This window comes from Rhincodon typus, chromosome 23 (assembly GCF_021869965.1).
Source record: "Rhincodon typus isolate 14 chromosome 23, sRhiTyp1.1, whole genome shotgun sequence".
Classification (NCBI taxonomy): Eukaryota; Metazoa; Chordata; class Chondrichthyes; order Orectolobiformes; family Rhincodontidae; genus Rhincodon; species Rhincodon typus.
Genome location: NC_063354.1, coordinates 38,220,409 through 38,246,729, shown reverse-complemented (window position 1 = coordinate 38,246,729; position 26,321 = coordinate 38,220,409). Strand labels below are relative to the sequence as shown.

Below are 26,321 nucleotides of genomic sequence, written 5' to 3'. Positions count from 1 at the left end.
GTCTGGCAGCATCTGTGAAGGAGAAAACAGAGCTAACGTTTCGGGTCTGTTCTGAGGAAGGGTCACCGGACCCGAAACGTTAGCTCTGTTTTCTCCTTCACAGATGCTGCCAGACCTGCTGAGCTTTTCCAGCAACTTTGTTTTTGTTCCTGATTTACAGCATCTGCTGTTCTTTTGGTTTTTATTAAGTACAACTACCTTTGGTCAGGCATATTTACCTCAGCAGGTCAATGCAGGAACAGCAACTGCCTCTGAAAGCTGGTGCAGAATCCTTTTTTTTTTTAAAAAAAAATTCATCCATGGAATGAGGGCATCACTGGCCACATTTATTGCTTATCCCTAATTGGCCAGAGAGGGCAGCTAAGAGTCACGTGTATGCCAGATTAGGTAAGGTTAACAGTTGCCTTCCCTGAAGGACATTACCAAAACCGTATAGGTTTTTCCTCAACAATTAGCAATGGATTCATGGTCATCATTAATTCCAGACTTCTACTGAATTCAAATTCTACCATCTGCCATGGTATGATTCGAACCCAGGTCCTCCAGAACATTACCTGGATCTCTGGATTAATAGTCCAGCAATAACGCCACTAGGCCATTGCCTCCACAACAAACTGCATGATATCAGGATAGACAGAGCCATGTAATGCAAACATCAGCCCATTCAGAACATTAACTTCAAGGGGAATGTGAGATTATTTGGTTCAGCTGTCACGTGAGCATGCTCAAAAGATTTACAAATGCTTGCTTTGTCTCAGACTGGTAGAATTTATGTGGAATGGTTCAATGGTTCAGGAGTGTGCTGGAGCACTGGAGGTTGGAATTGCATATCAGGATCATGAGGAATCCCAGGAGGTTCAAACTTTTGATGGGTAACTCTCCTGCATCTGGAACTCTCCAAAAGAGCCCTTTAAGTCAGAGATTTCAAAGCCTCAACTGAGCTTTAGTTAGCCAAGAAAACTCAGACAGAAACATACTCTAATAGCCAACCTGCAGACACATCACAAACCAGTCCTTCCCCACTATTTACCCCAAATCTGGCCAGACCCAAAATCATCCTCACCCAACAAACACCCAACCTGATTGGTCACTTCCCCCCTCTCCCCCAACAATTTGACCTGCCACCACCGGAATCAATGCCCCCATTCTCAGCCTAGCTCAACACCTGCACTCAACCTACCCTGGTCATTGGATCTCCCTCCTTCCCCAGCCCAAACTGCTCCCACTCGTCCTACTGACTGACCTACCCATGTCACTGGTGCCTTACCCCAGAATCCCAGCAAGCAGCTCCCACCCCCACCCCAACCCCCTATTCACAATCGCCTATCAACATATTCTACCAAAGTGCCTTTGGGGCCTTGAACCCCTGAAATATGGCAGCAAATGTCATTTAAAAAGGGACGTGTTTTGACCTGCAACACTATTCCTGCACTGGGCAGATTTCTTTCCCCGTTTCCTCTAACGTTCAGGACAGACCAGATTCCGGATCTTTGCTGTACAAAATCGGCAACGGCTAAGTGAGTAATTTTAAAGGACTATAGGCAGTCGAATCTGTAGTGACAATAATGAGACTATCAGGGACAACGTGACTTTTACAATCTTCAGAGAAAAGAGACAATGTTCATTGCAAAAGTAACACGATATTTGCTCGTCAGACGCAACACATTTCCACAGTTGTGTTGACAATTCTCAAGGACAGAAGGTCTCAGTAAACATAGTGAAATGATACCTCGCACAAAGGGTTAAATCATCAGTTCTGAACATAGAAGGAAGCAACATTACAGCAAACTCTTAAATTCATCATTTTTGTTGTAAACCTATTGATTAATGCAATCATGACAAATTTCTATGCACAGCAACTGTTACAGCATTGTCATTATCCTACTTCAAGCACAAGACCGAAGTGATGACATGCTCCTGTTCTAATCATCAGAAGAGTAAAGAAAACACAACTTTTCTGTTTGTATTTGTTAGGCGCAGGAGCTTCTCGATGGTATTAATAACTTTCCATTCAACAACAACCATGGAAGACTCTGCAATACTTCTGACGCATCCATTTGATTGTGTTTCATGTTACTTGCTTATAACTGGAAGCCTGTTTACTTTTGTCTGATTTTTTTCCCTGCAAAACCATATCCCTGCCAAGGTCAACACATTACAGAAAGGGTTCAAACCCCTTGCAGTCTGGATCTGATCTGATGTAGAGTGTCTGTGTATATATGTTCCAAATTTCCTGTACTCAGTACGGCAAGGCTCAACACTGCAAATCATTTGTCTGTTTTATTTTTCTAAATCGTCACAAGGGAGGGTGATGCTGCCGTTCATCCACATGTTCAAAAGTACGATCAGAGTCAGCATATGTTCTCAAGGTGTTTTGGACTTAATTTGGTCCAGTATGCATAACTACACTCACTCTCCACCCCCTTCCTCTACCCAGGTTAGCCAGATTTGTGACATTTCGGCTGCTGAAGTGTTCCCAGAATTGTGTGCAACCCTTTGATAACTTCTGGCTTGGAAACAGCTCGTAAAAGTCTCAAGTTAAAGTCGTCTACAGTTACAAACCTATGCCTTGTAGCACCAGCTTGGGCAGAATGAGAGAACTTGCACCTTGGGCATATTCCATTGTTCAAAGAAATCACAGCAGATCTGAGAGTGAATGCAATATTCTAACTATTACCCTATGTTCTTTGTCAAAAGGCTATTTATCTCAGATTTAAAATTAAAAGCTTTTGTAGAAGACAGTTCCAGACTTCTGCAAAAATCTACCATGTGTAAAGTATTTCCCAATTTCATTGCCCCAAATTGGAGACATTGGTGAGCCCACTTTTGGAGTACTGTGTACAGTTTAGGTCGCCCTACTATAGGAAAGATTAAATTGGAGAGGATTCAGAAAAGATTTGCTGGAACTGTAGGATTTGAGTTATGAGAAGAGGATGGATAGGCTGGGACATTTTTCACTGGAGCATAGGAGGTTGCGGGGCGACCTTATTGAGATTTATAAAATCATGAGGGGTATAGGTACGGTGAATAGCAAGGGTCTTTTCCCTAGGGTGGGAGAGTTTAAACTAGAGGGCAAATTTTTAAAGGTGAGAGGAGAAAGATTTAAAAAGGGACCAGAAGGGCAACATTTTCACAGAGGGTTGTTCGTATGTGGAATGAACTGCTAGAGGAAGTGGTAGATACAGGTACAGTTACAACATTTAAAAGATATTAGGATAGCTGCATGATTAAAAAAGGTTCAGAAGGATAGAGACCACATGCAGGCAAATGGGGCTAGTTTAGTTTGGGAAACTTGGTCGGCATGGACAAGTTGGACCAGAGAGTCTGTTTTCGTGCTGTACGAATCCGATCCTGTTGGTTATACCAAGGTGACCTCCATCCTTAACCACAACAAAGAACACAGCATCAAGAGATCACCCCACCCTTCATGGAGATTATGACTATGGGCACCCTCTTTGACACCACTCTGCCCCATAAGGCTTCAGGGAAGGCAGGAATATCAAACTAAGTGGTGAATATTTCTCCCGAAAACACCTGACTGGGTTCCCAACAGTCACTCTAAACAATAATCCTAGGCCTCCTATTCAGCAGCTGGAGACACAATATCTGCCTGTCCAGGTGGCCACATCACATCCATATTAGATCATAACATATATAAGCAGAGTTAAGCCATTCGGCCCATCGAGACCGTTATGCCATTCGATCATGGCTGTTATTGTTTCTCAACCCCATTTTCTTGCCTTCTCCCCATAACCCTTACTAATCAAGAATCTATTTTGATCTTAAATACACTCAATGACTGGGCCAAACAAATATCTGTAATTAACTTATTCAGGCAAGGTGCAAGTACGACATCTGATCCCAAAGTAGGGACACCACTATTACAAGAGAAGGTTGCAAATAATATTCTGCAAACTGCCTTACTTGGTGTCTCTGTTAAGCTGAGGATGCAAATAACTCAACAGCAGAGAGAACTTAACAACAGCCCCAACTTCAGTGGACTTGTGTGGGAGGGGTGGTGTCTCTTACCCCATCCGAAACACTGCCGTAAGTGTCTCCATGGTTTCATTATCCCATCAGAGTTTGAGGCCAGTTTGGAATAAGCAGCTTTTCTGCTTTCTGGATTTGAAAGGTCAATGGCAAGAGAACAGTTTTTATTTTTACCTTTTTTTGTAAATTGTGAAGTGCCTTAGAAAATACAAAAAGAGATGCTTAAAAAAGTAATGAAATGTTATTCAGCATTATAATTCTTTCCCACGTTTTGGTTTGGATTCTGTTGAAGAATTATCTACGTTAACATCAGTCAGTCAATTTTACAGTTTCACGTATTGTCTATTTTTCTTGCAGATTTCCAGGAACATATTTCTTACCTTAAAAACCTATTTAAGTTTAAAGCACAAAAGACAACCAGTCAGGCCATTGTGCCTCTTTGAAAGAGCTATCCAATTAGTCACATTTTGCTGACTTCCTAGTCATTTGGTAGGTTTTTCCTTTAATCAAATGCTCAATTCTCTTTGAAAGCAATGATTGATTCTCCTTCTACTGCCCATTCAATCAATGTTTCATGTCATAACAACCTGCTGTGTGAAGAAATTGTTCATCTTCTTCTCTGGCTCTTTTGCCAGTTCTCCTAACCCTACACCCCAAGTGCAGAATCTGCTTCTGTTTATTTGTCCAAACTCTTCATAGCTTTATTCAAATTTCCCATTAACCTTCTCTTTACTAAAAAGGACAATTCCAAGTTTTTTCTGCTTAAATAAAGCCCTTCATTCCTAGTATCACTCTGGTAAATCTCTTCAACAGCCCATCTGAGTGTGTCAACTAACATGGGACTAAATGGTTTTCAAGACAAATACATTGACATGTTCACAGGTTGGGTTTGAACACAACAGAACCATAGTTAACTAACTGAAATGTACAGGATGTGACTTGTGGCATCCTTCATGGGGTGCTGCACTGGCATCTCTGTATTTTACAATATTTATAAATGGCTGGGGTTAAGGATCATAAATTTACTATATACCCAGTTTTGTTGATGGCACCAAGTTAGACGGCAGGGTAAATAGTGAAGATGGGAGCATAAAGTTGCCAAGATTTCATGGACAAACTCTGTCAGGTGGAGTCCAATGTGGCAGTGGGAGGTCATTCACTTTGGACTTGAGACATCTTGATTCACGTGTTGACTCAGGCCAATTCAGCCTTTATTTTCTATCTGCCCATCTTTTCTATGATAGTCTACCATTTTCCCTACACTGATGTCATAGTCATACAGCACGGAAACAGACCCTTCAGTCCAACCAGTCATACCTGTTTACTTCTGCTCCTGCCCTCAGTTTATCTGATAATGGCTGTGTGCATTCAGACAGAATTATCTAATGGATTTTAATTATTATTATCTTCACAATCGCTTGCCTTATCGGCTGGCGGTGCCTTCACTTTGTGGTCTGCCCCTTCTTCCCACACTCTGATTACTGATTCTGTTCTTGCTACCATGCTGACTTGCCTCTTCCTCTCTTCTTAATTCATTCATCTTCCCTCACATGATCCCTGTGATAGTTTAAAGCCCTCTCTATTGCCCTAGTTACATGGCACATTAGAACACTGGTTAAGATCATCTTAATGGTACCGTTTCCTTTATCCTCCATGACTGGACAAGTGTTCCATAAACCAAAACCTATTTCTCCCACACAAGATATTTAACCCTCTGACCCTGTTTACTGTACACAAATTTCTTTGTGGCTCAGGTATTAATCCAAAGATCATGATTTTCGAAGTGATAGTAAGAACTGCCGATGCTGGAGTCTGAGGTAACACACAGTGTGGAGCTGGAGGAACACAGCAGGCCAGGCAGCATCAGAGGAGCAGGAAAGCTGATGTTTTGGGTTGGGACCCTTCTTCAGAAAATGAAGCAGGGTCCCGAACCGAAACATCAGTGCTCCTGCTTCTCTGATGCTGCCTGGCCTGCTGTGTTCCTCCAGCTCCACACTGATTTTCCAAGTGCTGCTTTTACATTTAGCCCGAAATTGCCCAAACTGTCTGAACAGAATATCCTGCCTATCCCTGATGTAAAAAGTGAAATAGGAATAGCTGAAAAAAAAGAAATGGAATTTTGTTCAAGAGGGCTGAAATTCGAGAGGGATTGAAATGAGCTATAGTGACAGAGTTCAGGTTGGGTCCTTGTTTAAGGAATCTCAAAGCAGGAAGGGTCACCAGATCTGAAACGTTAACTCTGATTTCTCTTCGGAGATACTGCCAGACCTGCTGAGTTTTTCCAGCAATTTCTGGTTTTGTTTCTCAGGAAGCATGTACATTGACCTTGGACAAGGTGCAGATCAGATTCACCAGGAGGATACTGGGAAAGGGAAGGGTTAAATCAGAGGGGTTGTATAGTGTAGGCTGATATTCCCTTGAGTACAAAAGATTAGTGGGTGACCTAACTGAGGTGATTAAGGTGATCAAAGGGTCAGATCTGGTAAATACAGCAGAATGATTTCTGGAAGAGTCAAGATACAACTTTAAAACTGAAACTAAGCTGTTCAAGGGTGCTATCACAGAAGGGATTGTCAAATTCTGGAATTTTCTCCCCAAAAAGCTGTTGAGCCCGGTTCAAATCCAAAAAAAGTTGTTTTGGGAATGTTAAAGGAAAAGGCATAAAGCAATACGGAATCAAGGTGAATAGATGGAGTTAAGGTACAGAAATGATGATCTAATTGAATGGTGGAATATATTGAGCTTAATGTCTCCTTCCTGCCCTTTTGCTTTAAGTCTTTAGCATTTCCATTTCAAGACTGTAGTTTTCTTATGAATGGTATTTTGAAAGAAGCAGGTTCTTTTTGGTTACAAATGACTGAGAAGTTTGAGATTTAGCTCTCAGAATCATCATTAGGTGTTAATATATGTTGCTTTTGTAGATGTAGGGGAGAACAAGTCAAGTAGTAGTTTAAAAAGATAAATCCAACCACACGTTTTTGTATGTATTTTTGTCCGTGATTTTATCTTTCTCCATATGTTGTTACTTGTACTCTAATGACCGCCTGTCAGGAGATCAGCCCATTAAAGCAGATGCAGGAATGGCGTTAAATTATAGTCAAACGCATGCGCTGTGTGCAGCATATGTAACATTGGCCAGAAAAAAAGCGGGCATTCTGAACTGTTTTATTTACATTGGCCTGATCCACGTCCAGTTACTGCAGCGGTTTTCTCTGAAATGGCAACAGGGGAATTTTTTTTGCCTTCAATTGTAATTCACAACAGCTGCAAACTTTCACCAAGAGTGGAAACATTGTCCTCAAAATATACAGTCATTGAAAATGGAAAGGAAGCAAAATAACCTTTTTTTAAAAAAAAAAAAAAAAAAATTGGGACGTTGCTTTGTGAATACAGATGTTTAAAATTCCCAGCTTCCCACACTCATTCTGACAAAAGCCAAATCTGTAACCACAGCTCAGTACCCTGCATCCAGGGATTATTGCGCATCACTCTCCTCTGTTGCCTGGTGTTATTCATAAAACTGGCAATGAACCTTCATGCGAAACCTCTTTTCACTAAGACCATGTGCCAAACAACAAAACATTTCAGGGAATCTTGAGCCATAGAATCCCTACATTGTGGAAGCAGGCCATTTGGCCCATCAAGTCTCCCACCAACCCTCCCCTCCCAACTTACCCTGTAACCTTGCATTCCCAATGCCTAATCCACCTAACCTGTACATCTTTTGACTGAGGAAGGAAGCCGGAGCATGCAGAGGAAACCCACACAGACATGGAGAGAATGTGCAAACTCCACACAAAAGGTGGAATTGAACCCAGGTCTCTGGCGCTGAGAGGCAGCAGTGAGCTGAGAGCCACTGTGCCACTGTGCCACCATGTTAATGCACAGTTCTGGGTGAGAGTACACTCTATGCTGTGGGATGGTCTTTGGAGTAACCTGAGAATTTGATTTCATACGTCAGAAGTGACAAATGTTGCATTATCCCATCCACAACCCACAAATCTGCTCTGCAACCTGTTCAGAGATGTTACTACACACCTCTGGAGTAGGTGGGACTTGAACCCAAGCCACCTGCTTGAGTGACAGGAGCACGACCACCACGTCATAACAGCCCTGTCAAAAACCTACTGCACCTATATTCCCAGGGTGTCTCCCATTCTAACCAGGCCAGAGTCTGCTTAGGTTGCAAGATGAGAAGAGATCGGATTGAGTCTCATACAAGTCAATCTAATCAGCTGTATATTGTAAAGGGTGAACCATGCTAGGGTCTTAATAAGAGGCACTCGGTCTTACACAACAAGATGTGGTTTAATGGATGATCACAGTAGGTACAGTTACAGTGATTGGTCAGGCATAATTACAAAACAGTTATTAGGAGCCAGAGATGATATATGCTAGACTCTTGCTTCTCCATCCAAAGACTGTGCAACCTCATCAGATTGGGGTTGGGGATGGGGAGTGTTTGTTGCAGCTTCAACATAAACCCTTCCACTACCATTGCCTCACACAACAATGACTTGTAACAATTTTTATCCTTAACATGGTAAAGTACCCTAACCACTTCACAGGCTGAACTAGATAAAATTTGAAGACATGCGAGGAGACAAGATGACCAGAGGTTGCCCAAAGGTAGGTTTCATCGAATGGATTAAACAAGGAACGATCATAAGGCACAACACAGGTTTAGGTAGGAAGTTCCCTTGCATCAGACCTGGATAACATCAGGCATAGATCCGATGTGGAAACCAATACATACCAGTCATCCTAATTCCTTTCCCCAGCACTCAGGCCACAGCCCTGTATGTTATTCTTGTTATTATGCCATTATTCAGATCACAAGTGCACCCTAGGCAAAAAATTAAAAATTACAATTTGTAACTTCAAGTTTCCAGCTGTGGAGTTAGATAAAGTTGGGGAAAGCCAATAACAAAAGTCATAATGTTTTCTTAAAAGGCTGGCTAATTGGAGTATTCAGTAATCCTGGAGATTACCGTTTATGTTTATCCCTGTCAAGGCCTTGAAAACCCATCCTGTACAGTAGGCTGTGTATCTTTGTTTTTATATACATGTATGCTGTTACTTCAGATTTCCAGCATCTGAAGTATTTTGCTTTTGTATTAGTTTTTAATTCTCTGCCGATTCTCTTCCAGGTATGCTCACTTTGAAGAAGTTCTGGTCTTGTCTGGGATGGGACTTCCATCTGGGTCTTCTACTTTGTTCAACACCTTGACTTTTCATCTCGCTTTTTGTGTTTATATGTTTTTATGGAAAAAATTCACTTCCACAGTTACATTCCATTGAAAGAAATGTACCTCTAGCTTCAACTATTCTTTGTGGATTCCAACTTAAATTTAAATCTTAGTCAGTAATAATAACACAATTTTCAAAGCATCCAAAATTCCTCAAACTCTTGTTCTTGCTATATTCTGAAATGTACACCGAATGTTGCTCTGTCATTTGTACACTGTCAATCTCTTTCGGAAGCAACAATGGCTTACAGTATCTCAAAGCTGACTTGGTCCAGATTCCATTCACATTCTACTTCATTCAGTGCTTTAACAAAAATAAATCTTCCTTTTACCGCAAAGCTTTATCAACTCATGGATACCAGCTCACCTCCAGTCATAAAGTCACAGCACAGAAACAGACCCTTCGGTCCAACCAGTTCATGCTGAACATAATCCCAAACTAAGCTAGCCCCACATCCCTCTAAACATTTCTTATTCATGTACTTATCTAATTGTCTTTTAAACATTGCAATTGTGCCCACATCCACCACTTCTTCTGGAAGTTCATTCCACACACAAACCACTCTGTGTTAAAACTTTGCCCCTCATGTCTTTTTAAAACTCACTCCTCTCACCTTAAAATTGTGCCCCTTAGTCTTAAATCCCCCACCTTAGGGAAAAGACATCTACCATTATCTATACCCCTCATCATTTTATAAAATTCCATAAAGGGTCACCTCTCAACTCCTACACTCCAGTCAAAAAAGGTCCCAACCTATCCAGCCTTTCTTCATAACTCAAACCCTTCCATTCCCAACAAAATCCTGATAAATCTCTTGAGCCCTCTCCAGCTTAATAATACCGGTCCTTCCTCCCCTTTCCATCCCTCCGACATCCTTTGGCTTTCTGAAGTTTCTCCCCTTGCCATATGTTCACAATATCTTCTGACCTTCTCCTCTCTAACCCTGAGCATTTTATCCTGAGCAAAGGCCTCACCTATCTCCTTGCATCCCCAAATTTCAAGCTTGGGGCAACACTGAGCTCTTGCCCCTTTACCTCCATGACTGCCTCTTTCACCAGGTGTCTTCTGATTTAATGTATCACTTCACCCATCTCCAACATCTTCCCTTCACCCAGACTCCTACTTCCGGCTCCTCATCCTCTCTAGATCATGTTGCTGAGTGTGCAATCAGCCTCTCAATTACTCTGCTCCTTGTACTTGCTCAATCTTGTCTCTTTCTGAACTTACTGTGCTCAGTTCTTTGAAGTCCAGCCCCGGTATTGTCATCAAACCTGCTGACAAGTCTGGCACTGATGTACTAACTTCAAACTAGCAAAAGCCAAATGTAACCTCTTGCTGCTATCTCCAGCTTGACCATCACCCCATTGCAGAGCATCAGGTCATTGTGCCCAGGGCGGTCACTGACCAAGATTGCCTGGAAATTTTAATTCAACCGTATGCAAAATAAGACAACCACCCCAGTTGCGTCACTGTTTCAGCCCATTCTACCCCACAGAACTTATTTCTTGCCATCTTGAATAAATTATTTGCGAATCTACAACTTTTTCGATGTTCAACACCACTTCAAATGTTTCCTGTTTCTGGCCCTAACCATTTCCCCTTTGCTGTGGGCACCTGAACACTTTACTGCTCCATCTTTCACCAAGATGGTGAGAGTTCTCTTCTTCCAAAAATGGAAAACCAACCAGGTCCCATCCATCAACACCTAGCTGAGCTCAATTTCACTCTGCACAACTTCTCTTTCAACTGCACTCACCTCTCCCAAATAAAAGGTGTTGTTATAGTTATCCACATGGACCACAGCTAAGTCCACCATCTTGGAGGAATATATGGAACAGGATTTTTTCAGTACGACTTTGGGACCCACTTGCTCCTCCTTTCACTGGTTACATTGACAACTGCTTGGTGCAGCTTCCTGCTGTGGCCATGAACTAGAAAATGTCATCGTTTCCAATTTCTACCTTCAAAGTCAATCACCTTCACCTGATCCATCCCTGATGCTTTCTTATCCTTCCTTGAATTTTTTGATCCCCATAGATAGGCTGCCTCCTAATGTTCTCTCCAAATTATTGAACTTGCACAGCTACTATCCCTTCGTGCCTTGCATCCTATAAAGACTCCATTCTATTTGTTTAGTTTTTCTGGCACCATCACCTTGATCTAATTAATGCTGCTGCCATACCAGCATTCCTAACTTCTCTCCCTTTTACTTCAACCAAAGACTCCAATTCTTCACGGCTCACAAGACCCTCCAATGTGCCCTATCCACTTCATGCGTCTCCACCTTTCCCTCCATCCTCATTTTCCACCAACCATCCTCTGTATTGAGCAGATCATCCATCATCCTTCACCATTTTCACATGTTTCAACGGGATGCCTCCATCTTGGCTTTTCTTAGGTTTTGCTAGGTTGATTGAATTTCTTATTCTCTCCTGGTGCATTCAGGTGGTTTTTATGCAGTAACCCATGCCTCACTTGGACACAACCACTGTTTCTTCACTTTATCAGTTATCACTCTCCTTGGCTGTTGCATCATTAAATCTTTTGCCATTTCATCTCCCTGCCTCCACCCTAACACTGGCCTTCTCATTTATTCTCTCTGCCCCTGTTCTCCCACTGGCTTAAAATGCTCTGACATTTCTCTTTTGTAGTATCTTTTCTTCTTGCCCACATCCAAGGGTTTGGATACAAGTTAGATTGTCAAGAAGGCAACATCAAGAACAGCATTCAGGTTAGGGCTTCTTTTCAAAACTGTTTAGTAGACATCATGTCTAAATGGTACAATATATCATAAATCAGATCTATGCCAAACTCTAAACCTGCTCTTATGTTGTTAAAAGACTACAATATAAATGCCACTGCCCAATGCCAGTTGGTCTCCTCCACAACTATATCTTAACACTCACACGTACTATTTGTGCAGTGAGGAACAGCTCCATGACATCATTGCAAGGCTGCTCCAGGGTCCTTAGATAGCACTATCTTTCTTCAGTTCTGTTGAAAGGTTAACGGAGTTTCTCTCGACAGCTTCAACCTGATCTGCTCAGTTTTCCTTTTGTTTTGTTCTGACATGCTCTTGATGCCTTTTTGCTGTCATGTAAAACACATATATAGTGCTGTTCTCTGAATCACATGATGTGATATACTGACTGAGTTGGACTGAAGTAAATAGCAGAAATTATGCTGCATTAAGTCACAAGTCATTTCAAGGAGGCACATGTTTTAAAAAGCAACATAATACTGTGGATAGACATGAAATCTGAACTATTCCCACTGCGACAAGTAATAACTACCTGTCAAGTACTGGGCTCTTTAGTATAAACTGTTCAGTCGCTTCTCTATTTTAGTATTGTGGTTTAGAAGTTTGAGAGAGTATTTTTTATTTAACATCCTCAACTTGGTAATTGATTGAAAAACTCTGGAATTTAATGGGAAACATCAGTGAGCAGTTTCATTCATCTCAGTTCCTGACTCAGATAACAGGAATCTCCACATGACACAGTTGAATAGGAATGATTAGCCTTGCCAGGATTGCAGTAACTTCTAGCTATGACAAGAGAGAGACTGTCTTTATAACACAGCATTGCGAGAAAACAGAATTTGCATTTTCATCTATTCATTTTGAGGCCCCATTCAAAGCTGCTCGCCACTTACTTTTACAACTTTACAGTCATTCACAAAGCTTGGCAGGAACATAGAAACAATTCCTGCTGCCGTGTGTATGTTGGGGTGAGATGTGCATGAAAGAGAGAGAGGGTGCTATGTGAGCGGGTGCTGAGAAAGAGAGAGTAGACAGGGTCATACAGAAACAGACCCTTCGGTCCAACTAGTCCACACCACCATGTCCCCAAACTCAACTAGTCCCACTTCCCTGCATTTGGCCCATATCCCTCCAAACCTTTCCTATTCATGTACTTATCCAAATATCTTTTAAAATGTTCTAACTGTAACTGCATCCACTACTTCCTCTGGCAGTTCATTCCACACACTAACTACTCTGTGTAAAAATGTTGCTCCTCACGTCCTTTTTAAAATCTTTTTCCTCTTATCTTAAAATATGCCCCCGAATTTTGAACTCCCGCCACCTTAGGGAAAAGGCCTTTGCTATTCACCTTATCTACGCCCCTCATGATTTTATAAACCTCTATAAGTCACCCCTCAACCTCCTATGCTCCAGTGAAAAAAGCCCCAGCCTATTTTAAGAACTCAAATCCTCCATTCCAGGCAACATCCTGGTAAATACTTTCTGAACCCTCTCCTGTTTAATAATATCCTTCATATAACAGGGCGACCAGAACTGCGCACAGTACTCCAGAAGAGGCCTCACCAACCTTCTATATGATCGCAACATGACGTTCCAACTCCTATACTCAAAGGTATGAGCAATGAAGGCATGTGTGCTAAATGTCTTCTTAACCACCCTGTCCACCTGTGATGCAAATTTCAAAGAATTATGTACCTGATCTCCTAGGTGTCTGTGTTCTACAACACTGCCCAGGACCGTACATGAATGTATAAGTCCTACCCTTGTTTGTTTTAGCAAAATGCAATGCATCACATTTATCCAAATTGAACTCTATCTGCCACTCCTCAAGCCCATTGATCCAATTGATTAAGATCTCTTTGTAATATTAGATAACCTTCTTCACTGTCCACTATACCACTAGTTTTGGTGTCATCCACAAATTTACTAACCACACCTTCTTTATTCTCATCTAAATCGTTTACCCACCGATGTCAGACTCACAGGTTTGTAGTTTCCAGGCTTCTCCTTACAGCCTTTCTTAAATAAAGGCACATTAGCTACCCTCCAGTACTCCGGCACCTCACTAGTGGTTATAAATAATACAAATATTTCTGCTCGGGGCCCTCACTTCCTGTCTAAACTTCCCGCAATGTCCTGGAATATACTAGATCGGGTCCTGGAGATTTATCCAACTTGAAGTTTGCTGAGACCTCCAGCACTTACTCTGCTGTAATGTGAAGCATTTTCCAAACATTAATATTTATTTCCCCAAGTTCTCTAGCCACCATTTCTTTCTCCACAGTAAAAACAGATGTGAAATATTCATTTCATATCTCTCCCATCTCCTGAGGTTCAACACAAAGACAACTGTTGATTTTTAAGGGGGCCGACTCTCTCTAGTTGCTGTTTTGCTCCTTGTGTACTTGTAGAATCTCTTTGGATTCTCCTCAACCTTATCTGCCAAAGCTCTCTCATATCCCCTCTTTGCTTTCCTGATTTCCCTCTTAAGAACACATCTACACCCTTTATACTCTTCAAGAGATTTATTTGATCCCAGTTGTCTATATCTAATATGAATCTTTTTTATTCTTGACTAGAATCTCAATATCTTTATTCATTTGTTGTCCCTAACCTTACCAGCCTTACCTTGCACTCACAGGAACTGAATGCCTCTGAAATCTTGTTATCATACTTTTGAAAGCCTCTCACTTGTCAGTCATCCCTTTAACTGCAAAAATAGTCTACTCCAATCAACTTTTGAAAGTTGTTGTCTCACACCATTAAAATTTGCCTGACTCCAATTGAAAACTATAACTTTAGTCGGGGCCTTATCCTTTTCCATAACTATTTTAAAACTAATAGAACTATGATCACTAGTCCCAAAGTGTTCCCCTTCTAACACTTAAGTCACTTGTCCTGCCTTATTTCCCAAGAGAAGGTCAAGTTTTGCTCCTTCTCCAGAAGGAACATTTACAAATTGATAAATGTGTTCAAGAAAATTTTCTTTAACAAATTCCTCACCATCCAAACCCTTAACACTATGGCAGTCCCAGTCAAAGTTTGGAAAATTAAAATCCCCTATTATTACAACCCTGTTTTTCCTTACATATATCTGTGATCTCTCTTCATATTTGCTCCTCAATTTCCCTCTGACTACTGAGGGAGCCTACAGTACAATCCCATTAAGTTGATCATCCCTTTCTTATTTCTAATTTCTACTCATATTTTCACTATTCCTCAGAAATAGCCTCTCTAATTACAGTAGAAATGTTTTTCTTAATCAAAAACACCCCTCCCCCACCTCATGTCTTCCTTTCTATCCTTCCTATAGCATCTCAAACACAGAACACTGAGCTGCCAGTCCTGTCCTACCCTCAGCCATGCTTCTGTAGTAGTTATAACAACCCAGTCCCATGTTCCGATACATGCCCTGAGTGCATTAGCCTTACTGGTAAGACCTCTTGTATGGAAATAAATGCAGTTTGATTCTTCAGAACTAGCCTCATCTTTCTATTTTCTTGCTAGTAAGGAACCCACCACCTAATAGTTTACAGGCTCCCAATACAGAACTAGCAAATCTCCCCGCCAGGATATTGGTCCCCTTGCAGTTCAGCTGAAACCCATCCTTTTTGGACATGTCTTTTCTACCCCTGAAGACATCCCAACGATCCAAGAATCTGAATCCCTACATGTTGTGTCAGTTCTTCAGCCACTGATTTATCACCTCAACCCTATTTTTCCTTCCCTAATTAGACTTTAGCATCGGAGATAACCCAGGAGATTACTTCTTTTGAAGTTCTGTTTTTTAACCTTCTACCTAACCTCTTATATTCATTCTGCATAGCCTTTCCTTAATTATGTCGTTCCTACCAATGTTTGCAACTTCCAGATTCTCACTCTCCCCTTTGACAATATGCTTCAACCGCTCATGCTCATGCTCATTGCTGTAGAACATCCTGTCTGTGCCTCTGACAGGAAAGTCCCCCATAACAATTATTCTTTTAAATGTTGACAAACCCCATTTAACATAATATTCATTCTTAGTGCCCAAGATCTGACTGCCACTTCTATCTTCCTCTGACAGACTATCCCCCTCAACAGTACCCAAAATGGAATATCTGTTTGAAAAAGAAATAACCACAGGAGACTTCTGAGCTACCTTCTTATTTTTCCTGACAGTCACCCATCTATCTGACCGATCCTGCTGTATAATCACTTCTCTAAATCTACAGACATCACACCCTGTGTCTCTTGAATGCCCTCAGTGACATTAATCCTAAAAAGCAGCTCTCAATAGCACTGTATAGATAAAAATAAATTCGTTTGCCTGACCCATAGATTTTAATGTTAACCATGCAAAATATTTTAAAAATTAAGCATATAAATCTTAACATAAAATCAAGCACTGAGCCAAAACAATTGAAAAAATGCCTCAAGTCCTCCAACTGTAGGAAAAGTGGATAGGGAATGAACTTTTAAAGAGGTGAATGTAGTGCCAATCAAGTGGGCTGTTTTGCCCTGGATGGCGTCAAGTTTCTTGAATGTTGTTGGAGCTACACCCATCCAAGCAAGTGGGGAGCATTCCATCACAGTCCTCACTTGGGACAGGCTTTGGGGAGTCAGGAGGCAAATTAGTCACTACAGAATTCCCAGCCTTTAACCTGCTTGTCCCTAGTCTATTTATATGGCTTTGTCCAGTTAAGTTTTCGTCAGTGATAACTCCAAAAATGTTGATGGTGACAGAAAAATATATCTTCTTGCTTTCTCTGATCTTCATAGTTAGTTGAAATTATCACTTTTAATCCGAGCCAAAAGACTTTGTGTATGCTGTTACTGTCATCCAGAGAGATCAGGAATACAGTGATAATCCACGCTATTTAATAGAAATCACAATCCTTCCTGTTGACACCCACTGCCCTATTGTGCATATGGCCAAGTTTCAGTTCACAGCAAACATGACTGTACATTGAGCAAAGTAAAAACGTGTCCAGAGAGACTGGTATCAAGACAAAATCAACATGGATCATAACAGACTAGAATGAGAGTTGGAAGATAGGAATAAAGCCAGAGCACCCTTATCTCCAAACGTAGCCACTGTGGGAAGCTCACAAATCAACAAGTGAGAGCGCCATTGGGGAAACCCAACACCATAATCTATCTGGCCGTAAGGTAGTGGTTGCTTTGTATAAAAGGAAAAAAAATGAAAATATGTTTCTCTTAAGTTTGTAAACTAGGGAGTGTTTTAAACAAAAAGGGTACTATATCTAAACTGTTCTCCTTTTAAATAACTCTTTGTTCCATTCAGTGGTGCAATCTGTGACATCTTCCTATTACTTGGTGATACATGCATTATACAGGTGTTTCAAATCTAGGAGGGGAAATTGCAATCATTTGAAGATCTCTTTTTCTAACAAAGACCAAAGACCAGATAGGAAGCCAAGCCAACACAAGGGAAGCTGGCAGTGAAATGAGGCAAGAATATCTAAAGACAAGTAGACACAACTTAGACTTAGCATGGCGCTTATCTTGTATCATACCCCACACACATTCCCCCCCTACACCACCTGCTTGTGTTGATTTCCGCCTGGCTTTCTTGATATCTTCCTCTGTTTTGTAAGTGGATTTATTCTCCAGTTGTTGAGTTTTGAATTCCAGATCCTTTTGCCTCTCCGCCAAAGCTTTTCGAGCCTGTAGAAAGGGTAAAACCAGTCAACATAGATCTAAAGAGAAGTCAGTCTCTCCTTGTTGAGAGACACCTGAACAGCAACAGTTTACATTTATACAACGCCTGACACAACCAAACCCACAAAGTATAGCATGGACAGTGAGCACTAAACAAGGTGGTGACCCAAGGTACAATTCAACAAGTTACATTTTGAGGGAACGTCTTTTAAAAAAAAAGTATAGAAGGGAGGTCCAGAATGCAGCTGCATAGCAACTGAAACTGTCATTGGCAATAGTAAATTGGTTGATGGGGACACAATAACGGGACTACAAGCATAATGAGAGAGTTGAGAGGCTGTACTCCACTTGAATAGATGAGACAACAAAGCAACAAATACATTGATCAGCAAATTCTACGTATTAAAAATATCGGCTTCTCCTTCAATAGAAGACTCAATCTTTTCAAATGGCAGTGATCATTAAGTGCATTTTAAAGACTTGCCATTACTTACACTAACAGAACAAGTTAATTTGTATATGACTGAAGATTTAACTAATGATTAGCAAGTGTAATAGAACATTGAAGAGCCAACACACTGAGTGAGTTAAAAGTTCAGTGCCTCCATGCTATTGAGCTCAATTGTGCTGCTGTTAGGAGGTAACAGGTGACTTTCATGTGTTTTTCAAAGGTCAGTTTCAATGACACTTGCAGAGATGTTACAGCAAATCAGTAAGCCATGGTTGTGTTCAAAAGTTACATTTGTGACACACAAGTGCCATGTAATGATCATTTCCATCAAGAACGAATTTAACCATTTCCTCTTGAAATGCAACATCATCACCACTGCACAAGAACTTTCCAGAGGTTACCAATGACCAGAAACTGAACTGGACCAGCCATATAAATACTGAGGCTTCAAGAACAGAGGAGAGGCTCAAAATTCTATAGCAAATAACTTGTCCCCTGTCATCCCAACTTTTCCACCATCCACAAAGCACAGAACAGAATCGTGATGGAATACTCCCCACTTGCCTGGATGAGTGCAGCTCCAACTCTTAAGTTCCACTCCTTCCAGGACAAAATAGCCCATATGATTGGCACGCCATCTGCCCCCTTCAACATTCACTCCCTTCCACTGAGGCACAGTGGCAGCAATGCGCATCATCTACAATATGCACTGCAGTAACTTGCCAAAGCTCCTTGGACAGTACCTTCCAAAGCCATAACCTCTACCATCAAGAAGGACAGGGGCAGTAGAGACATGGGAACACCAGCCTATTCAAGTTCCCTCTAAATCACACAACACCCTAACTGGCACATATATCACTGGTCTTTCATTGTCCCTGGGTCAAAATCCTAAAACTCCCTTGCTAACAGCACTGTGGGTAGCCCTACAGCACAAGTGACTACAGAATTCAAGAAAGTAACTTCATGGCAATTAGGGATGGGCAATAAATGTTGGCCTGACCAATGACACCCACATCCTGTGAATAAATAAAATATTTGAACCCCGGCGGAGAACAGGAAACTGCACACGGTGCAGAGTGTCACTAGGGAGAGTTGCAGGTCTGTTACCTGAGTGGGGATGGAGGCAAATTTTTTTAAATGCATGAACTCTCCTGTCGACCCTAACTCCATACTCTGGTAAATATGGCAGAGTGGGCCTTGTTGCTGATTACTGTTACATCAAACCTTTCAAAAATCATAAACCATAAGAAAGAGGAACCTTGACCCTCCTCCACCATTCAATAGGATCATGGCTGATCTGACATTCCTCACATCCACTGTACTGCTTTTTCCCGGTAACCTTGGATTCCCATACTAATCAACAATCAATCAATCTATAAAATCCAAGAGCCTAATTTTAATTATTTTGGCCTTTGAATGGCTCCAAGGGTCTTGAGACCACCTTAATTATACAACATGGGTTATAGCACACTTCCATTCTTGTATTTCCGGTCTGTCATACTGGTGGAGACAACTCATCATCTGAGGAGGAGCCAAATTTCCAGCCTTCACATTTCAGGGCCCTTAAATTTTTAAATTAAGAAAATTCTATTGCCAGCAATAACCACTGTTCAAATGAACTTCACGTGTTCTGCATTTAGCAGCTGGTGAGCCAAAGCAGTGATCCATACAAGGTAACAAGGCTTTGTTTTGCTCCTATCCTTGGCTGGGAGGGTGCTGGTTGGTGTTGCCTCTCTGTTATGAGCAACTAAGTATTGACTGGGTCTCTCTCATCCCCCAGGCACCAACTTACGGAGCTGTCTGGTGAAAAGACAGCGAGACTGCTCGCATCGTGGTCACTCCTTGCAGTGGTTACAAACGCCTGAAAGAGGAAGAGTGGAATCTCCCCTGAATGATTAAAGCCAATCTGGCTATCCCAGTGGTGAAGTGATTGCCACTTTTGTGCAGTCTGCAACAACCTGGATCAGTGAGAGCTCCCAGAGAGGAGTATAACACTTGGCATGACTGGCTGCAGCTATGGCAATATTAATCCAGTGGTAAACAGAACATCAGTGACCTGGATTGTGAAATGCTGCAATGTCAACAGCACTGGCCCAAATGAACGACATAGAACTGGGGTCTTAGGTGTTCCTCCAAGTGTGCCTGTCACCAATTCATAGAATCCTTACATCGCAGATAGAGGCCATTCAGCCCATCAAGTCTGCACTGACCCTCTGAAAAGCATCCCATTGAGATCCACACACCCCACCCTATTCCCATTATCCTCCAATTACCATGGCCAATCCACCTAGGTAGCACAACCCTGGACACTACGGACAATTTAGCACGGCCAGTCCACCTAACCTGCACATCTTTGGACTGCGGGAGGAAATTGGAGCACCCGAAGGAAGCCAACACAGATACAGGGAAAAACGTGCAAACTTCACACAATCACCCACAGCTGGAATTGAAACAGGGTCCCTGGTGCTGTGACGCAGCAAGTGCTAACCACTGAGCTACGTGGTGTCCATAATTCCCAGAGTCACAACCTCTGGAGGCAGTTTCTTCAAGCCATTCAGAAAGTTGACTCTGGACTCTTGCCCCAGTTACTGTGCTTTAAGTGGCACTCTTTGATCCATCAAGCAGCATGGGACTGCGGAGAATGAGAAAGCTGCTGCTTCTTTTTCCAGTTGCTTGCTCTGTTGCGGAGGCACCTGACCTGGTGGCTGCTGAATCTCCTCCTCTTCCAAGGGTCCAGCCATCTCCCAGTCAGTGAATGCGAACAACGTCATGGGCAACATGAAAGCCTGCCCCCGACAAGAACCCAAAATAACTTAAAGCATTTAACACTAAAGTTGCTGTCCACACATGAACTCACTTTGTTCGATCTGATAAAATGTGGTGGTGCCAGTGCCGGACTGGAGTGGACAAGGTCAGAAGTCACACAACACCAGGTTATAGTCCAACAGGTTTATTTGAAATCACAAGCTTTTGGAGCGTTGCCCCTTTCAGGTGAAGTGAAGAGAGCACCTGGGCACAGACTTTATAATCAAAGAGATCAAAAGTGCGTACAAATTGGTGAGAATGGAGTGGCAACAGGCTGAATAAAAAGCGGAGGCACAACCTATAATCTGATTAATTGAGGCAGAGAGATAATTGCAAAAAATTAAAAATAAAGGTGGTACTGAAGACAAACCAAATGATTAGAATAACGTTAGGTATATGAGTCACATGCCGAGGGTCTGTTTAAGGTTTGACGACTGTTTGAAGGCGACAAGTGGAGGTGTACCCTTCGTCATCCAAAGTGGAGAAACTATGCCATGTTCTTCACAGCCTTCGACATGTTATCAGTGATGACGATCATCTTGCCAAGATTATCCCTATGCCTCCGCTTCTCGCCTTCAAACAATCGCCAAACCTTAAACAGACCATCGTTCACAGCAAACAACCCTGTCTTCAGGGCAACATCGACCACAACACCACACAACTCTGCCACGGCAAGGCATGCCAGATTGACATGGATACGACCATCACACGTGGGAACACCACATATACAGCAGCTACTCATGTGACTCGGCCAACGTCGTCTACCTCAAACGCTGCAGGCAAGAATGCCCCAAGGCATAGTACATTGACGAGACCATGCAGACGCTACAACAATGGATGAATGGACACCGCGCAATAATTGCCAAACAGGAATGTTCCCTCCCAGTCAGGGAACAATTTAGTGGTTAAGGACATTCAGCTTCCAATCTTCAGGTAAGCGTCATCCAATGCAGCCTTCAGGGTACATAAAAATGCAGAATCGCAGAGCAGAAACTGATAGCTAAGTTTCGTATCCATGAAAACAGTCTCAACTGGGTTTATGTCACGCTGCATGTGATCCCACCATTCCGTTCTGTAAAATCTTCATTACCGTCCTGTTTTGACACCATCCTTGATAACATATGATCTTTCTACCCTAATTAGGCAGCATATCCTCAAAATACCTTTTAACTTAATTACGTAAAATGGTTAAAACAATGAGAAACGTGTTTTAATGCTAACATACGAGAAGTCATCACTTTGGACAAAAAAAAAATCAGATGTCACAAATCAGTATGTATTTCTTGGAATTTCATAGATTAGGATGCGAATTGATCAAAAGTTTTAAAGATACTGAGAGGATCTGACAGGCAGAAAGTAAACGCCACTGATTTGGGAATCCAAAATAAAAATCAGAGCTAAGCACTTGAAATGTGAAATTAGGAAACAACTCGACAAACAAAACAAAGAAGTTTGGAACGCTTTTCTACAAATAATTGATGACCTAGGACAATTGTTAAAATGAAATTGGAAATTTGCAGATTTTTGTGAACGAAAGTTATTCAGGTGAGTATGTGAAACTAAGTCACAGATGACCCATGATCTCAAAGAATAGTCGAACTGATTTGAGAGCTAAATGGTTTCCTTCTGTTCCTATGTATGACTCGGTCAGTGTCTCCTTTGGAGAAACACCAATCATGGTTTTGAGTCACATGAAGCAGCAGAATCCAAGGTAAAATTGTTTTGCATTAGTCAGCCTCCAATCAAATTTAACGACACCTTAAATTGCTGCTCTACATGCCACTAAACCAACAGATGAACAAAAAAAAATATACCAAGAGTAAATCATGGGCACTTCAGCATTGGTAATCAATGGAGTAAATCTAACATTTGTGCAGCAGTGTAGAATTTTACATTTGTACATTTTACATCTGGACTGTGACTGTCACCTAATTTACAATGTTCCAGAGGGTCAAAACCTACCTCAACATAGATGTGAGGATGAGGTCAGACTGACAAAGTATGACCATTCAGAGATAATTTCCATTAATTGGTATTTAAATGAGTGAACATAGGGATACAATGAGAAAGAAAAGTCAAGGAACTTGTTTATGCATGTAGCAGTTTTCTGAACTGCTAACTATACAAACTGCATTACTTTGCGCAATTCTGTTAATCTCTTTATCCTGACTGGGAGGAACTTCATATATTGTTTGTCCAAGCTTCCTTAACATCATTCCAGCAGAATTAAACCAAGATTCATCCATATGGTAACAGTTGTTCTGTCAACTGTATTTAGAAAAAAAGAGCATTTTAAATTTGACAACAGGCAGCATCATCCATGATGAGTGTACACTGATTTATAGTAACATCAAGAATTAGAGACACAGCTGGCATCGATGAAATGTAGAGCACCTTCCTCTGGTCTGGTGAAAAGAAGCTTTATCCATTCTTTGAATTGAATTGAATTGAATTGATTGAGTTAGCTTTATTGTCACATGTACTCACATGAGTACAGTGAAAAGTTCACAAGTCACCACTTACGGCACCATCTTAGGTACAAAGTTTATAGAAGTTCTTCAGGAAAAAAATAGAAAATAACAAAATGAAAAGTCCAGCATTGCAGATTTTAGGAATAAATTAGAAGATAGAAAAAAAAGTTCAGAACAACAGTCCTTCCAACCTCGCCCATGTTGGCACCTAGCCTCCAGTCCACATGCACCCATCAATTTTACTGATTTATCATTAACTCTTGGATGAACAGAAACATGGAGATACATGAGTTTGACATGCTGCTAATGACTAAATATACAAGATGCTTTATTTCAATTTCTTTAATATGACTAAACTTAACCAGGACTTCTGGAAGAATCTCCATTATGTTCCTGCTGAATGTCATTTAATACCTCAGTTCACAGGCTACGGTATTTGATCAGCATTTGGCTTTTTGCAGTTCATATTTTTGTTTTGTTGCTTGTCCAATTAAGGGAATGAATTTGTCATCAAACCCTCAGCTTCTCTAAAAGTGTAGCCGAGAGCACCAGTGAATGCACAGAGAGTCAATCTGCAGCTCATTAATACCAATGGGGTAATTTTGACTCTTAACAATTGTTTAGTCTGAGCACTGGCAAACCATCAACCCAAGTTCCATCTCTGCCGGTTCTCTTTTTCATTGACTTCATAGTTATCTTTCACCTTAAGCAACACCTGAAGATAAATGTTCAGGATTTTTTTTAAACATTCAGTCTGTGGGATATTGCTGTTCACAAATTGGTTGCTGTGTTTCCTACATCACCGCAATGACTGCCCTTTAAAGATATTTCAGCGCTCTAAAGCAGAATTTTACATTTGTACATTTTACATCTGGACTGTGACTGTCACCTAATTTACAATGTTGCAGAGGGTCAAAATCTACCTCAACATAGATGTGAGGATGAGGTCAGACCGATAAAGTAGAAGCAGAAGGATCTATTCATCTACTATCACTGTTACAACAAGGCTGAGATATCTCAAGACATTTCAGGTCTAACAATGAAATTACGTAAATGGGGAGAACCCATATATCATTAAGTTAAGAATTGTAGATTTCTGGAAACAGCTTCTCTCGCACGCTCCCTCTCCCCAACTGCCCCCACCCCATCAACTTCCCAAGTCTCTCATACCTTCTCCACTGCTGCATAACGAGCACTAAGTTGTTTGCGCAGGTCAGATATATGATGGTCAAACTTCTTCATATCCTTCTTGAAGTTCTCTCGAAATGACAACAGAGGTTTCTCCACTTCACTCTGCAGCTAAAAGATGCAAAGAATTGAACTCTCATCAAGTATGGGGAGAATAAACCATCGATTTCAATAATATTGGGGTGGGGCTCTTCAAACGTTTGCAGTCTAATGATAAAATGCCATTTGTCCTTTTTGGGACTCTGACACTGCACAAAGGATGTTCTTCAATAAATCTACTTTTTAACAAGGTAATAAAACAGCAGAAACTTTCAAATATAGATGTGATCTATTCTCCAAGGACTATAAAAAGGATATCCTGTAACTAAGGCAATGGAGAAATTGTGCTGTTGGAAGATTGCTGGCATAGTTGTGCAGTTATGTTTATCAAAACTGCTGCATCTTCACTGCTGGCTGAGTTGGCAACTGTATACGGAGCACAAAGCTGTAGACTAATTGCTGAACTTCTCCAAATTATTTGATCTCAGCCAGGCCATTGAGGACGCTTGCAGTTGGCTTCAGGCTGTTCAAGCTGGTGTGTGGGAGTATAAAGAGCAGTCAACATTCCCACTCCTGATTAATGTCCAGTAATTCCTCTTGGAAAGCTCCTACTTCCTCAGCTGTGATTCCTATCCCCCACTGTGGCCAAAGAGTCAAACACTCTCTTGCTTGGAGAGGGCAGGACATCAAATCACATGTAAAAATTTAATTTTGTGCCAGTATAAATCAGCAGGGGAAAAAAAAATGTGCATAACAGTAAGAGTGTGTTCAAAAGAGAGAGTGCTGTGTTCAAAAATGAGTGTTTGCCCATATTACTGTTACAGTATTCTGTATTATACTGGTCACTTTTCCATGAGCTGACCCCAGTTTCCAAATACATGCTGGCGAGCAAATATCCTACCCCACCCTAATCTACCCGTACCCAGAAAAGTGGGAAAAGCATTCAGTTAAGAAAAACCATTCACCACTGAGCTATGTCGCATTTTCATGGGCATATAGGATCAAGTATGGTATGACAGTATGGTTGAAGAACTTTACTTTGAGTTAATTCACAGAAGGAAACAGGAACATATTTATAAAACACACACACACACACACACACACACACAAACCCAGGTCTGTCAGCTGAAAACCTTCCAAATGTAAATAGCTCCAAATCTTTATCTGATCACGTTCCTAAGCACAATTACACAAACACAGTAATTATAGAAAAGTCTGCTGGCTATGCTTTTCCTGTGTTAACAGACTGTACTCCTGGCTTGCAGAACACTTCCCATGTTGACTAGCAATCCCAAGCCTACCAGTCATTTTTGTACAGCTGTATAGAAAGTACAGTAAGAAAACATTGCCCTGAACTGTCAATACTGTGGAAGAAAGAGAGGGGAAATCAAAGCTTCAGGAATGGTTTTCCCCACAGGCCCTCTTTAACAGGGCAACAGATTTAGTGCTACCTGTGCAACTGAGTTTTGTTTCTCTTCACCTTTTTTTGCTATAGTTATTGATCCATCAGTAAAACACAATTACCTTTGACGAAAATTTCAGATGAACCTCAGCCTCATCTGCCAAACTTTTCTTCACTTGTGTCCAAGACTCTCCCAAGGTGCTGCAAGGATGGAAAAATGAAAAATGCAAGGAATTTAGAAGTTGAAAATGGCCATATGCCTGACCTACAGAATATATCTTGGTATCAATTTCAATT

The 26,321-nt window shown here is 41.3% G+C and overlaps 1 protein-coding gene across 3 annotated transcripts in view; it reads right to left on the bottom strand.

Annotated features, from left to right (window-relative positions):
- gas7b (growth arrest-specific 7b) overlaps positions 1 to 26,321 on the bottom strand; it is a 413,304-nt gene that overhangs the window by 22,268 nt on the left and 364,715 nt on the right. For all 3 annotated transcript variants that reach the window (XM_048610959.1, XM_048610960.1, XM_048610961.1), the window contains exons 9-11: positions 26,147 to 26,225; positions 24,566 to 24,694; positions 17,551 to 17,674 (exon numbers count right to left, since the gene is read on the bottom strand). In XM_048610959.1, coding sequence (XP_048466916.1) covers positions 17,551 to 17,674; positions 24,566 to 24,694; positions 26,147 to 26,225 — 332 coding nt within the window. The remainder of the gene's footprint in view (positions 1 to 17,550; positions 17,675 to 24,565; positions 24,695 to 26,146; positions 26,226 to 26,321) is intronic.